The following is a 16,457-nucleotide window of genomic DNA, read 5'->3' on the forward strand; positions in this document are numbered from 1 at the left end:
AAGAAAACTCTCAGTATTACCTGTACCTGTCTTGCTTTTCTTTTTCAGAGTTATATGGTCTTACTTGAGGATGCCTGTTTAAATTTGGTACCAATACGATACTCTGCCTCTGTGTAGTTCCCTTATCTTTAAGAAATTCAAATTTAACCTTAATCTAATCTCGGCAAAAATAGTAAGGACAAGTGTTGAAAGGAATATAGTAGACTAGCACAAAGTATAAATTATTAAAAATTATCTACTGTTTAATGTTATCTGTATTATTACCCTCTTCAAATAACTAGGATTATAATTAGTACTCTAATGTTTTTGCTGATATTTAATCTTTTTTTTAATTGAAGAATACTTATTTTAAAAAATATTGTGTTTTTGGTGAAAGTATACACAGCAAATCAGATTTTCATTTAACAATTTCTATACATATTGTTCAGCGACATTGGTTATTACATTCTTCACAATATGTCAGCATTCTCATTTCCATTTTTGTTGTTATGTTTTCGTAATCTAGCTCCCATGTCCCCTGCTTACCTTTTCGTCATTGATCCAGGGTGAATGTTTTCCATTTGTTTCATTTAGATGATTTTTTTTTTTAGATGATTATTTAGAGGAGCACAGTAGTCAGGGGTGATAATTTATTTTGTGGGCCAATCTGTCATTTGGCTGCAAGGTGACCTCTGGGAGTGGTTTGAGTTCCAAGTTCAAAGGGTATCCCAGGGTGATAATCTTGCGGACTCATCTAGTCTCTACCAGCCAATATGATTCTTAATCTTTTAGTATACCTCCATACGGTTTATCTACAAGGCTTCAAATGAAGTTTTATGTAAGAGTTGCAATCTGAGATCATGGGAACTAGTTTTAGACATGTTTGGAATATTAGGTTATTCCAGGACTTCTTAATTTCAGAAAGTCTTTTGGGAGCATCTTGCCTGATTTTAATTCCCTGTATTAGATAGGCTGCTATAAAAGTTGTTTGTTCATTTCCTGTTGACCTGCTGTGTGAAGCAGCATACAGTGTGAAATTCTTTAGCTGTTGAATTGAAATAATTAAAAACTCTACCATTCAGAGTTAAACCTGTCGACATAACACTGCGATGTGTTCTACATTTTCCATATCATCTTGCAGTAATACATCTATAGCGCTCCATCTCGGGGTCTTCTCTGCTAATTGTCTGCCTCAAGGCATCCCTTTGGCTTTAGGCCTCTAAACCAAAAACTCAAACCCACTGCTGTCGAGTCCTGTGTGCAAATACTATGCAAGACTTTGTAATAATACCTAGTAAATATCAAGGGTTTTCTTTTTGAAAACTGAAAAAGAACAAATGACTTGTGAGGGAATAAATTGCCTAAAGGAGCAGGAATCAAAATTGCATCAGACTCTCATACAGCAACTTTGGAAAGGAGAAGATGATAGAGCAATGCTTTTGAATTCTGAGAAAAGTTATTTTCAATGTAGAATTCTATACCCAGCCAAACTCTTAATAAAAGGGTTAAAAAAAAAAAGATGTTTTCAGAAATGCAAGAGGTAAAATAATTTATATCCTGTGCATGCTTTCTCAGGAAAGTAGTGGAAAATGTTCTACACAAAAATGAGGAAATCAACTAAGAAAGAGAATGACATGGGATCCAGGAAATAAGGGATCCAACATGAGAGAGCGCCAAGGATAATTCAAGGGGGGAAAAAAATGAAAACCACAGATTATCTGATGGGATTGATCATACTGAAAAGGGATTTATAGTTCAGTTTGAGTTTGGGATACATTTGTGATAGGTACTTGGCAAATGAAGCAAAGGAAAAGTGAAAAAAATACTCTAAGGTAAAAAATTTTGCAAGAAAGGAAATTATAATGGTAGTACATGTAATTTTCTTAATTGAATTTGGATATTGTACATAGTGTTTTATAGTCAAATGAAATTTTAATGAGTATATATTATTTCATTGTAAGGATATACTGTAGTTTGTTTATACGTCCCTATGTTTTTGGACATTTAGTTCTTTGTAATATTTTGCTATAACGCTGAGTGTTGTAGTGGACATGATTGTGGCTAAATCTTTGCCTACGTCCTTGAGTATTACTTCAAGATAAATTCCTAAATCAGAGGAGGTACACATTTTTATTAAAGCTTAATCTTAACTAAATTATTTATTTAATCATTTTAATTGCCTAAAATATATTTCTTTTAATTTGTGGTTTGAGGTTCAGAAGCCTAGAGATTTTGATTTAGTTGCTCTTTGCTGGGGCCTGTACATTTGTATGTTCCAAAACGTCAGTAGACAGTTAGGAACCATTGCTCTAAATATTGAATTAACATGAGCAAGGACTTGTGGAAAATAATACATGTGCATAGTCTACGTAGAAGATACTTGAAATGTGGCTAATTTTAACTAAACATTTCTTTTTCCCCTAGGAGCGAATGATCACACACTTTGAAAGGTCCAAAATGGAATAAAGAATAGGAAGAATTGCAATTGAAGATGGCTAGTATCAGGGAAGAGATCAGCTTCCGTGTCAGTCTTCCGCCACTGCTGTGTGGGGTTCCTGGAGGCAACGACTTCCTGATCTGTTCCCTGATCTTGCTGCATTGGAGCTGGCGAGAGGTGTCAGAACAAGGAGAATCTTACCGAAAACAAGTTCATAGGATGGAAAAAATCTATAAGTTTCTGATTTCCAACATTGATACCCCTTCCCCTCCCACACCCTGACCTGGATGTTTATGCAACTTATATGTGTTGTTCCTGAGCCCTCTATAATGTTTCAGTTGTTTAACCTGTCAAACTAAAAAGTTTAACGTCTTCTAAAGGACTGTGACATCAAGGTCATAATATGTAATCTCCAGGAACAACTGCCTGTGATTTTATTTATTTAGGAAGTTACATAGGTGATGGGGGAAATTGTTAATTATCTTTCAGTTTCCTGGGAAGCCAAGGTTACTTCTTGCAGAGATAGTTTTGAGAACAAAGGGCCCTTCTGAGTTAAGGAGCCACTGTTCTGTCAGTGATTAAAAGAACAGCAACAACAACAACAACAACGAAGCAAGAGAGAAACTTACAGTGTGATTCAGATCCTTTAAAAAAGCAAAATCAAGTGCAATTTTGTTTACAAATGGTGTATATTAAAGATTTTTCTATTTCAGATGTAACTTAGAAATACTAGCTTAACTCCTTTGACATCTGCTATTGTGACATATCCCATTGCTGGCAATGTGGTGCACACTTGGGAACTTTTAACTACTGTTTTGTAAGCCTCCCAGGGCGGCTTTTTGGCATTCTAGGCGATGCTTTGTTTGCCTTCCTGCCGTTCACTGGGTGGTGCACTCCGTGCACAGAGGCACTCCATCTAAGTGCTTGTGAGCGAGCTCCCAGCTAGAGGAACTGTAATGCTTCAGAAATGGGAGCTTGGTCCAGAGGAAGCAGGTCCTTCTGGCTTAATTTACAGTTACTCCTGCATGCCGTCATGTGGAGGCCCTGGATGCTGCTTTTTCTTTAGGACTGGCTGTTTTTATATCTGGTGTTGGTTCAGAGACTGTAAGAAGCATTGCAAGGTGATGGGGTTTATTTGAAGCACTATATTTCTGTTTTAATGGTTTTCTCCAATTTTGCCTTCCCAAGATTTTTGTTCTACATAAAAAATTCGTGCCACTTTTTAATATAAAAAATTTTAACAAAATTAATGTTTTTTCTCATTTTTTTTCAGACTTTATTCTGATAAACTTGTTCTCTCCAAAACTCTGCCTTGAGGGAATTTTTCTTCCATGGTTTTATTCTAGGTAGTCCTGTATTCTGTACAATCCAGTGACCATAATCGTCACTAACTCCCAGTGAAAGTCTGAATATTTATGTAGCATTTCTCTGTAGCTCCTCACTATGGTGATTAAAAAACAAAACACAGTACTTCTAAGGACTAACAGTATGAAGAACTGACTTCCATGCTAATCCATTGCCGTGGGTTGTTACTGTCAAACCATGTTGACAGTAACCCATGTTGTTGTCATGCGTACTTTTGTCTTGAATACTAAAACTTGGCAGGTGAGTAATAGTTATAATGCAGCAGTTTAGTTGGTTCAGATGTTTTTTAAGGATAGTTAGATGTTGAGTTGAGACTAGGAAAAAAAAAATCTGTGTTCAGCAAGACCATATAGTATAAATTCTATAGGCTGAGGCCTGATAATTCTTTCTGCTCTCTTAAGACTTCCTGTGTTAATGGGATTGAATATGGTGTGTCATTTCTTGGGGCAGGGCAGGTTCAGAAGGAATGCATAGTTTCACCTTGACCTATTACCTTAGAGTTTACACTGTTTATTTTGTTCTTGGCTTTCGGCACTGGAACTAAAAATAGGCCTCCTTCTAGCACAGCAGTTGGCAATTTAAAATTTTCAAGAAGGTGATCAGCCTATCTGGTGAAAGTCAGCCATAACACAAGATTTGCTTAGCGGTTTTTGTGTTTCTGACTACTTTAAAATATGTCATTTGATTTTCAGATACAGCATTTGTAAAGGACATACCTGATGTTTTCCTGAAGGAGGCAGGGCTACCAGATACAGCTTATGCTTTCAAATTAAATTTAGTTTTTGTTTTTGTTATTTTTAAGTCTCCACAGTAATACTGCGGTAAACTCAGTCTCTTATCGTCCTAAAAGCCTGGGGATATGAAGGTTGTAAGACACAGCTTGAGAGAGTTGAATTGGTGGGAGTGGGATCAGAAATTTTAAAAGGGTTAATTTTACTGTCTCCCAAGATTGCTGAATCAACTCTTGCTGCCTAGACCCCTGCTACTCAAAATGTAGTCCAGGGACCAGTGGCATCAGCAACACCTGGGCACTCGTTAGGAATGCTCAGTTGAGGGCCCTACTGGGGACCTGCTGAATTAGAATCTGCTTTTTAAACAAGAAGGAGCCCTGGTGGCACAGTGGTTAAAGTGCTTGGCTGCTAACCAGAGGGTGGTGGTTGGAATCCATCAGCCACTCTACAGGGAGAAAAGTGTGAAAGTCTGCTCTGGTAAAGATTCACAGTCTTGGAAACACTATGGGGCAGTACTACTCTGTCCTGTAGAGTTGTTAAGAGTCAGATTTGACTCCAGCAGTGGGTTTGGTTTGGTTTTAAACAAGATCACCAGGTGATCTGTATGCCCTTTAAGGTTTGAGAAGTATTGGCCTAGAACAGTGTTTCTCACCCAGGGATGATTTTGCCTCCACCCTGCCCTCCCCAGCAGAGGACACCTGGCAATGTCAGAAGACATGTTATAACCCCCTGGAGGGTGCTATTGGCATCTAGTGGGTAGAAGCCAGGGATGCTGCTAAACATCCCACAGTGCACAGAACAGACCCCCACAACAAAACAAGTATCCTGCCCTAAATACCAATAGTGCAGCAACTGAAGAACTGGCTAGAACAGTCCTTCTCAAAGCTTTAGAGTGCATGGACTTACCTTGGGGGCTTATTAAAGCAGATTGCTGGACCCCCAACTCCCAAGTTTCTGATTCAGTAGGGCTGGAGTGAGGCCTGAGACTACATTTCTAACAAAGTTCCCAGGTGATGCTGCTGCTGCTGCTGCTGCTGGTCTAAGGACCACACTATGAGAACCACTGCCCTAGAATGACATTCTAGTTAGAGTAATAATGACAATGCTAACAACCACCATTTATGGGGACCCCTGGTGGTACAGTGGTTAGGCATTCACTTGCTAACCAGAAGGTCGCAGTTGAATCCACCAGCCGCTCCTTGGAAACCCTATGGGACAGCTCTACTGCCCTACAGGGTCACTATGAGTCAGAATCGTCGCAATGGGAACGTAGCGTTTACTGAGTGCTTAAAGGGGTCAGGCCTCGCTAAATCGTAGGTACTACCCTCATTTTGCAGGGTAGGAAACAGGCTGGAGAGATCAAATTTCCTGGAAGTCATGGCTAACTTTCTAAAGGGCAGATCTTCCAAGTCTGACTGACGCCAAAACATGAATTCTTAGACCACCACGCTATGCTGCCCAAGGAAGTTCTAAGATTAAGATCATTTCCTTCCTTGTTAAGCCCATGGCTACTCGGCCTCCCGCCACAGAAGCTCTGGGTCTAGGGCGACGACGGAAAGAAGCCAGCACCCCTGCGGTCCTTGAGGATACGCCGGGAGCCGGGCGGAAGGGGCGGGCCCTCGACGGCGGAAAGGGCGGGCCTACGCCGGCCGGAAGTCTGGGGTTGATGATGGCTGTGTTGCAGCTGGGCCCGTAGTTGGGGGGGGTCCCTGGTCGGATCCCTGTCTGCCCTTGCCCAGTCCCGGCCCGGCCCCCTCGGGGTGAGACGGCGGCGGCGCCGACTCTCCTCGCCGCGATGCACGACGCGTTCGAGCCGGTGCCGATCCTAGAAAAGCTGCCTCTGCAGATCGACTGTCTCGCCGCCTGGGGTGAGCGGAGGGGTCACGGGCCGAGGCGGGGTCAGCGCGGGAGCGGCCCGGACCTTTCGCGAAGTCTGGGGAAGTGGACAGGCGTCTGGCTGTGTGGGCTCTGGTCGGTCGCTGTCCGAGAGGGCCTGGGACGAGGGAGGGCAGCGATGTGACCGGCTGTGGACAGGGAGGGCGGTGGGGGTGCTTGGGCGATCTCCAGTGCTCCAGGCATTTTAGGGACGTTTCACCCGCGCGCACCGTGCGGAGTTGGAGATGGAGCTTTCCTTATTAGTTGTACTCAGCTTTGATCCGTTTCAATTCCAAGAAGGCTTCAGTTTGGAGGGCCAGTGCATTGGGGAGTTCTCAGCCTGCCAGGGGCTTGGGCTTGTCCAGGTGATTGTGTTCTTTCCTAGGTGAAACACACTGGCCTTTTTTGTTCACTGAGCAAGTTAACACCAAATGCCTTATTTTCTTTCCCTCAGTGATCACTCATTGTTCACTTTTGGCTCCTGCAGGTAATTCACATCGTTACTTTAAATTCTTAACTAGCCAAGTGGTTGATTGCTCATATCCACAGAGCCCAAGTTACCTAACTGTAGGTAAAGAGCATTATTGCAGACTGTCATGAGACCTAACCAATAAAAGCTTACATAATCCTTTTAGGATTGGCCAGTGCAGAAAGCAGGGTCAGGCATCTCTTGTGTGCCCTGGAATACAAATGAATGTTTCAGGAGTCCCAACCTTCACTCTTAACTATGAACACTGTGCTCTTTGAGTAGTTGTGTCTGATAACAGCCACCAGAGACCAAGCAGAAATTCAGTTTTTCCTGTTAATGTCCAAGTCCTAGAAATCAAGGACCATAAGAAGGAAGCTCAGAACCCATGGGATCTTATACTGAGCTAGGAACCCCCAATGGCCGTGGTGGTGGCCGGCGTTGTATGCATTATCTGTTGCCTGTGGCACCCCGTCATCCTTGTGGAATTTTTCATGGCTTTTTCAGTAGGGCTCTTTCACCACAACATGTTAATGTTGCCTTTTTGAAATGAGACCTTCACAGAAAGACGTCCTAGTCTTTTGGATTAAGCAGAGACTCCTACTTAATCCAGACATCTCAAGAAGGTCTGTTTCCTGTCATTAAATGTTCTCAGTAAAATTTTAAAATAAGTAATGGAGAAAAAAAAAATAATAAGAGCCGACCCACTGCACAAAGGATTCATTTCCCTATTTCTTCATCAAGTATGTGTTGGGTCCCTTCAAGACCAATCTCTCTGCTAGGGTCAGGGATACAGGGATGAATAAGAAACAGTGCCTGTGCTCCTGGAACACAGTGGGGGACTCAGAAACGTGAACAGATTTTGATTCAAGATAAATGATACTAGATGCAGCCTGTTACAGGAGCACAAGGCCTAGGACATACGCTTCTGAAAACGATTGATGTAGCTGCTTATGACACCTGATTTAGCTTGTCAGAGTCCCAGCGTACATAGGAAATACTTCTTGAAAATTACTCATTATTGAGTGCCTTGACTCTGATACCCTATGGAACCATTAGTACAGGTATCTGTGAGCCTCCTTCACCACCTCTACTGTATCACAGTAAAGAGTCCCCGTACCTCTGCTTCTGAGGAACACAGTTTTGAAATGCCAGCGTCTGGCCTCACTTGATCCCCCACCGAAGAGGAGAAATGCCCTTTGCCTCCTAGGATGCTGTAGGAGGTATTGGGCTACAAGAGACCATTTACTGTCTCCTCCCTCAAAGCCCTGGTGGTACAATGATAAGGTGCTTGGCTGCTGACTGAAAAGGCTGGTGGTTCAAACCCACCCCATGGCTCTGCAGGAGAAAGACCTGGTGATCTGTTTCTATAAAGATTACAGCCAGGAAATCCCTCTGGAGCAGTTCTGCTCTGTCACATGGGGTCACTGTGAGTCAGAATCAACTCAGCAGCACCCAACAACAGCAACCTTAGAGCTACTTTATTTTCAGTCTGTAGCAGCCATAAATATTCTATTTTATTCTTGTCTAAATATTTCTGGTTTGCTTTGAGTCAGAATCAACTTGACAGCAATGGGTTTGGTTTTTTTTTTAATATTTCTGTTTCTGGTCATCACCCCTTTTACGGAAAGTTCATCAAGGAAACTCCAGGAGCCAGATCATGCAGGGCGAGACAATATTTGGGCTGGAAGGTGTCTTAGAGACACCAGAACTCACCTGGGAAATGGCAGTGAGGTGGGCACTGATGACAATGACAACTTTTCCCTAAACTCCAGACTTGTTTATCCAGCTGCTTTTTCAGCATCTTCATTTGAATGTCTAATAGCATGGCCAAAACAGAATTCTTGATTCCACTCCCCCAAAACCTGTCTCTCCTGCAGTATCCCACGCCTCAGCGAATGGCTTTTCTATTTGGCTCAGGCGAAACACCTTGGAATCATTCTTGACTTCTCTCATTCTCTTATACACCACATCTAATCCATCAGCAAATCCTGCCAGCTCCACCTCCAGAATAAACCTAGAATCCAGTCTCTTCCCTCCGTCTCCACTATTACTACTCTTGATGAAGGCCCATCATCTCTCATCTGAGTTATTACAGTGGAGTCCTACTACTGTGTTTGCCTTGTGCTGTTTTCAGTGTTTTATCCACACAGAGATAGAATGATCCTTTGAAAACCTCAATCTGATCACATCTCTCCTCTGCTCAAAGTCCTCTGGTGGCTTCACATCACAACTCTACTTCCAGAGACCTTACTGTGGCTGACAATACCTGGCACGCTCAGGCCTGTGGTTACACCCCTCACTTTATCTCCTACACTTGTACCCTTTGCTCCTTCTGGTGCTGGTCACAGTCTTCCTGTTGTTCCATGAACACACAAAGCACATATATACCTCAGGACCTTTGCACTTGCTGTATCCATCCTCTGCTTGGAACTCTCGTGCCCTAGATACCACATGGTTCCTTCCTCATGTCATTCAGGTCTCTGCTGAGATGTCACCTAAGTCAGTGAGACCTTCCCTAACTACCCTGGGTAAAAGAGGGTGTCATATCCACCAATGCTGTATTCCCTTACCAAGCCTTACCTTTCTTATCATGATCACCACCCAGTGTTATGTTATCTCTCTGTGTATTGTTTTTTTCACACCACATTAGAATATAAGTTCTTTCAGAGAAGGAACTTGGTCTTGTACATTGTCGTATCTGAAATGCTTAGAATAGTTCTTGACGCACAGCTGGGTATTGTTAAATAGATTCTTAATTAAGAGTAAAAATGATACTAATAGTAATAGCTTTGATTTATTGAGTACCAATCCGTATTTGGCCTTGTGCTAAGTGCTTTAATGGAATAATAACAATGCCATTTTATAGAGGAAGAACCTGAAGCTTGGAGAAGTTAGATAATTTTTGTAAAGTCACAGACCCAGTAAATCACATCTGATTTCAGAATCTGGTTTATATACTTTAGTGTACACCAGAGCCTGTAAAAAATGCAGGTTTGTGAGTGTGTTTAGTACGTGAGTATACACACGCATTTACTTGTATTTTTTTTTAAAAAAAAAAGGGAAGGATAAACCAGTCATGACTAAAATGATTACCTGTAGCAGAAGGGAAGTGACAGGGTGAAGTAACAAGGAGGGAAGCTAAGACTTCTCATAGTTTTAGCTTTGGAACTGCATAAATGGTTCGTATAAACATTAAAAAACAAAGTAAAAATTAAAAATGTAGATTTCAAGACACCGCCTCAGAGTCTGTGAATCAGAATCTCTGGGAGCAGGGCTCAGGACGGTGCTTTTTTAATTAGTCCAGGTGATTCTGATGCCCCTAGTCAGGGGTTTATGCTTTGAGAAACACTGTCTGCCGTACAACCCCGAGAAGGAAAGTGACCAGTACCGTATTCATCTATGTACTGCTGCAGTGGCCTGCATGGGGCCAGGAATGAATTGGTTGTTATAGGAGGGCCTTGCACTGTTGGATGGAGCTTCAGTACGGTAATTATGAGCAAGAAGGCCCAGCCTTACTTCCCAGGAGGGACCAAGTCCAACCTTGTGGCTCAGGATTAGGCCTCCAGGAGTTTTCTAGGACTGTTTCTGTTTCTTTATGTGTGTTACCCATTTGCATAGGGTGTTCCACCTTCTGGTATGCAGTACTGGCTCCAAGAAGGGACTGTCCACCCTGTGCTGTACCTGCTCTGCAAGCTTGTCCTTCTCTGTTGTGTATGCGCAGCTATGTTACATGATGACATGTCATCGAGACTGGAGGGCCCAACCCGGCTCAGGACCTCTGGCTGCCTGAGCCTCCACTGACTTCTGTAACCCAGTCATACCTCTTCAGGGCTCCATGTCATTGGAACTTCTGGATGGCACACTGTTTTTCCTTAGACATTTGCGGATTAGTTTGAAGATGAGTATGTATGTTGTGTTTCTACTCTTTAAAGGAAATAATTATAAATAATTTGCATTATGATAAATATATTTTTCCTCAGCACCACCAAATGACAGCTTGAGAAGGGTCAAATAAATTTTCAATTAAAATTTTTTTTTTTTTTTTTTAAGTTTCAGTAGATTGAGTCTATCTGCTTCCCTTTTAGGGCCAGTACAGTAGACATTTGATAAGAAACAATCAATGGCAAATAAACATTTTTTAAAAATGGAATGTCATGCTTAGGAGTCTGACTTCATTTTGGGGTGCTGCAGCCTCATGAGGATTTTCTGACGCCACTGTGACAGCATCAGAGCTGTGTTCCAGGGTGACTGGCAGCAGAAGCAGAAGAATGCAGAGACCTGTCAGGTTGCTGACACGGGGGACCGTGGCAAGACCAAGGGGTCGCTGTTGTGAGGTACCTTGTGGAGGTAAAATTAATAGACTTTGGCAGACCTGAGAGGAAACTGAGGCTGTTAAAGGAGGCAGAGAAAAACAGGAACTGGCAGGAGTTTTGAGGGTAGTGGAGCGGGGAGGACGGGAAAGATGGTGAACTTCATGTTTGCCTTTTGTTTGGCAAACAATTTGTATAGATTTTTGTGTATATTATAAGTGAGTTTTTTTAAAGATTTCTACTTTTATTTATTTCTGAAATACCATTGGGTATCCTGAAAAATCAACTTGAATATTGCCAGTTGCTCAATACAGTGATATTTATAACTCCTTTTGTTCCATTTCATGTTTGACAATCTCCAATTTTCCTAGATTTGTACTTCCTATGTTCCAGGTTCCGATTATTACTGGATCTAGGGAAGTTGGAAATCATCAAACATGAAATGGAACGCATAAACATCGATATCCTAGGCATTAGGGAGCTGAGATGGACTGGTATTGGCCATTTTGAATCAGACAATCATATAATCTACTATGCTGGGGATGACAACTTGAAGAGGAATGGTGTGTTCAATTCGTCGTAAAAAAGAACATTTCAAGATCTATCCTGAAGTACAGTGCTGTCAGTGATAGGATAATATCCATACACCTACAAGGAAGACTAGTTAATACGACTATTATTCAAGTTTATGTGCCAACCACTGAGGCCAAAGATGAAGAAATTGAAGATTTTTATCAGCTTCTGCAGTCTGAAATTGATGAAACTTGGAATCAGGATGCATTGATAATTACTGGTGATTGGAATGCAAAAGTTAGAAACAAAGAAGAAGGATTGGTAGATGGAAAATATGGCCTTGGTGGTAGAAACAATGCCGGAGATCAAATTATAAAAATACCTTCTTTCACCAACATAGATGGCGACTATACACATGGACCTCACCAGATGGAACACACAGAAATCAAATCAACTACATCTGTGGAAAGAGATGATGGAAGAGCTCAATATCATGTCAGAACAAGGCCAGGGGCAGACTGTGGAACAGACTATCAATTGCTCATATGCAAGTTCAAGTTGAAATTGAAGAAAATCAGAGCAAGTCCACGAGAGCCAAAGTACAACCTTGAGTATATCCTACCTGAATTTAGAGACCAACTCCAGAATAGATTTGACGCCTTGAACACTGATGATCGAAGATCAGGTATGTTGTGGAATGACATCAAGGCCATCCATGAAGAAAGCAAGAGGTCATTGAAAAGACAGGAAAGAAAGAAAAGACCAAGATGGATGTGAGAGGAGACTCTGAAACTTGCTTTCGAACATGAAGCAGCTAAAGCAAAAGGAAGAAATGATGAAGTAAAAGAATTGAACAGAAGATTTCAGAGAGCGTCTTGAGAAGATTTCAAAGAGCGGCTTGAGAAGACAAAGTAAAATATTATAATGACATGTGCAAAGAGCTGGAGATAGAAAACCATAAGGGAAGAACATGCTTGATGTTTCTCAAGCTGAAAGAGCTGGAGAAAAAATTCAAGCCTCTAGTTGGAATAATGAAGGATTCTATGGGGAAAATATTAAACGTTGCAGGAAGCATCAAAAGAAGATAAAAGTAGATCACAGAGTCATTATACCAAAAAGAATTAGTCGACGTTCAGCCATTTAAAGAAGTAGCATATGATCAGGAACCGATGGTACTAAAACAAGAAGTCCAAGCTGCACTGAAGGCATGGGTGAAAAACAAGGCTTCAGGAACTGACGGAATATCAATTGAGATGTTTTAGCAAACGGATTCAGCCCTGGAAATGCTCACTTATCTATGTCAAGAAATTTGGAATACAGCTACCTGGCCAACTGACTGGAGGGGATCCATATTTATGTCTGTTCCCAAGAAAGGTGATCCAACAGGATGCAGAAATTATTGAACAACGTCATTAATATCACACGCAAGCAAAATTTTGCTGAAGATCATTCAAAAGTGGCTGCAGCAGTATATCAACAGGGAGCTGCCAGAAATTCAGGCTGGATTCAGAAGAGGATGCAGAACCAGGAATATCATTGCTGATGTCAGATGGATCCTGGCTGAAAGCAGAGAATACCAGAAGGATGTTTACCTGTGTTTTATTGACGATGCAAAAGCATTTGACTGTATGGATCATAACAAATTATGGATAACATTGCAAAGAATGGGAATTCCAGAACACTTACTTGTGCTCGTGAGGAACCTTTACATAGATCAAGAGGCAGTTGTTCAGACAGAACAAGGGGATCCTGAGTGGTTTAAAGTCAGGAAAGGTGTACATCAGGGTTGTATCCCTTCATACCTATTCAATCTGTATGCTGAGCACATAACCCGAGAAGCTGGACTGTATGAAGAACGGGGCATCAGGATTGGAGCAAGACTCATTAACAATCTGCCTTATGCAGATGATACAACCTTGCTTGCTGAAAGTGAAGAGGACTTGAAGCACTTTCTAATGAAGATCGAAGATCACAGCATTCACAGGAGGGAACAGGAAAGCTGGTAATAGGGAACCCAGGGTTGAGAAGGGGGAGTGTTGACATGTCGTGGGGTTGTTAACCAATGTCATACAACAATGTGTATACAAACTGTTTGATGAGAAACTAGTTTGTAAACCTTCATCTAAAGTTCAATTAAAAAAGGGGGCGGGGGGAACAGATAGCCTTCAGTATGGATTATACCTCAACATAAAGAAAACAGAAATCCTCACAATGGACCAATCACATCATGATAAATGGAGAAACGATTGAAGTTGTCAAGGATTTCATTTTACTTGGATCCACAATCAACAGCCATGGAAGCAGCAGTCAGGAAATCAAAAGATGCATTGCATTGGGCAAATCTGCTGCAAAGGGCCTCTTCAAAGTGTTGAAAGGCAAAGATGTTACCTTGAAGACTAAGGTGCGCCTGACCCAAGCCATGGTGTTTTCAATCGCATCATATGCGCGTGAAAGCTGGAGAATGAATAAGGAAGACCGAAGAAGAATTGATGCCTTTGAATTGTGTTGTTGGTGAAGAATATTGAATATACCATGGACTGCCAAAAGAACGAACAAATCTGTCTTGGAAGAAATACAACCGCAATGCTGCTTAGAAGCAAGGAGGGCAAGACCATCTTACATACTTTGTCAGGAGGGATCCGTCCCTGGAGAAGGACATCATGTTTGGTAAAGTAGAGGGTCAGTGGAAAAGAGGAAGACCCTTAACAAGATGGATTGGCACAGTGGCTGCAACAGTGGGCTCAAGCATAACAATGATTGTAAGGATGGCACAGGACTGGGTGGTGGTTGGTTCTGTGGTACATAGGTAGCTACGAGTTGGAACTGACTCAACGGCACCTAACAACAACATAAGTATAACTCCAAGCATAGTATCTTTTAAAAGCAAACATTGTGAATGGAAGTCTTTTTTTTTCTTCCTTGTCTCTTCCAACATAAATCTCCAGCATTCCATGAGAGTTATGATTATTTCTGACTTCTACTTATGTCGTTAAGAGCACACAGCGTCTTACTTTCTGTGTCCTGTTTTTCCTTTAAAGCCCAAAATAAAACAGAATCACAGTCTTTTTCTGGGAGACTAAGGAATCAACCTAGAGAAATGTTTCTAGTATGGATCCTGGCCTGTTTTTATAAATATAAGACTTGTCTTTTAGACAGTCTCTGGCTGGCATCCATTCTTTGGACTTGGGGTACCTTAGTACATCACAGCGTGTGGTTAAGAGCCAGACAAACTGAGGTTGAAACCCCAACTCTACCACTTACTACATATATAACTTTGGACAAATTATCCCCTTGGCCTCAGTTTTGTCATCTGTAAAATGGGGTTTAAAAAAAAAAGCACCTACGTCAATGTATAGCTATGAGAATTAAGTAGAATAATGTACAATATGTGCTTTAGCATTTTCTGGAACACAGTGCATGCTTAATAAAAGCTATCTATTTGTACCGTTATCCAAGGTTTATAAAAGGAATAAGTGGCTTTTATGTCCATGCTTAACTTGCCTTAATGATTTAACATGCATCTGTCAGAGTAACCATTTAAACCCTTTCCGAACCTCTTTATTTTCAGGCTAGACCAGTGCGTCCGAATATGACCCGTGAACCAGCTGCATGAGCATCACTTGGGAACTTGTTAGAAATGCAAAGTTTTGGGATCCACTTCCAGACATACTGAGTCAGAAATTCTGGGGGTGGGGCCTAGAAAGCTGTTTTAACAAATCCTTGATAATTCTGACACACGCTGAGGTTTAAGAAGCTCTGACCTAGGTCATGTTTTTTTATAACAGTGTTATTGAGATATAATTTGCATCCCATACAATCCACCCCTTTAAAATATACAATTCATTGTTTTTTAGTATATTCAGAGCTGTGCCGCTTTTACCACATTCAATTTTAGAACATTTCATCTCTCGTAAATGAAACTTCATACCCGTTAGCATTCACTCCCCACTTCCTCCAAAGTCCTCAAGCCCTAGACAGCCACTGATACAATTTTTGTTTCTGTTGGATTTGCCTATTCTGAAGATCTCATATAAATGAAATTATGTAACATGGCCTTTTGTGTCTGGTTTCTTTCACTCAGCATAATGTTTTCAGGTTCATCCATGCTGTAGCATGTATTCGTACTTCATTCTTTTTAATGGATGTATACTATTCCATCATTTGGATATACCACATTTTGGTTATCTATTCATCACTTGATGGACCCTTTTTGGCTACTTTTAATGATGCTGCTATGAACATTTGTGTACAGATATTGTGTGGAGATATATTTTTATTTCTCGGGTATATACCTAGGAGTGGAATTGCTGGGTCATGTGGTAACTCACATTCTCACAAATGGGCAGATAAACAGTTAAGAAATTAAAGTTGTCAAGATTTCATTCTCCTTAGATCAATAGTGTCCATGGAAGCAGCAATCAAGAAATCACACGATATATTGGGCAAATCTGTGGCAAAGACCTCTTTAAAATCTTAAAAAGCAAAGATGTCATTTGATGACTGAGGTGTACCTTATATGCCTACAAAAGCTAGACAATGGGAAAGGAAAACCAAAGAGGAATTGACACACTTGAATTTCTGGTGTTGACGAAGAATATTGAAAATACCCTGGACTGCCAGAAGAACAAACAAGTCAGTCTTGGAGGAAGTAACAGCCAGAATGCTCCTTAGAAGTGAGGATGGTGAGACTCTCTTGCTTACTTTGGACATGTCATCAGGAGATACCAATTGCTCGAAAAGGACATCATGCTTGGTAGAAGGTCAGCAAAAAGAGGAAG

The 16,457-nt window shown here is 41.3% G+C and overlaps 2 protein-coding genes across 9 annotated transcripts in view; both read left to right on the forward strand.

Moving 5' to 3' along the window:
• TMEM87A (transmembrane protein 87A) overlaps window positions 1-3,662 on the forward strand; it is a 47,793-nt gene extending 44,131 nt beyond the window's left edge. For all 6 annotated transcript variants that reach the window (XM_023558716.2, XM_023558714.2, XM_010598370.3 and 3 more), the window contains one exon: window positions 2,404-3,662. In XM_023558716.2, coding sequence (XP_023414484.1) covers window positions 2,404-2,445 — 42 coding nt within the window. In that variant the 3' untranslated portion in view covers window positions 2,446-3,662. The remainder of the gene's footprint in view (window positions 1-2,403) is intronic.
• A 2,494-nt stretch (window positions 3,663-6,156) lies between these two features.
• The window catches only part of VPS39 (VPS39 subunit of HOPS complex), a 41,666-nt gene continuing 31,365 nt past the window's right edge, over window positions 6,157-16,457 (forward strand). For all 3 annotated transcript variants that reach the window (XM_010598367.3, XM_010598368.3, XM_003418673.4), the window contains exon 1: window positions 6,157-6,380. In XM_010598367.3, coding sequence (XP_010596669.1) covers window positions 6,308-6,380 — 73 coding nt within the window. In that variant the 5' untranslated portion in view covers window positions 6,157-6,307. The remainder of the gene's footprint in view (window positions 6,381-16,457) is intronic.

The sequence above is a fragment of the Loxodonta africana genome, chromosome 10 (genome assembly GCF_030014295.1).
Source record: "Loxodonta africana isolate mLoxAfr1 chromosome 10, mLoxAfr1.hap2, whole genome shotgun sequence".
NCBI classification, from domain to species: domain Eukaryota; kingdom Metazoa; phylum Chordata; class Mammalia; order Proboscidea; family Elephantidae; genus Loxodonta; species Loxodonta africana.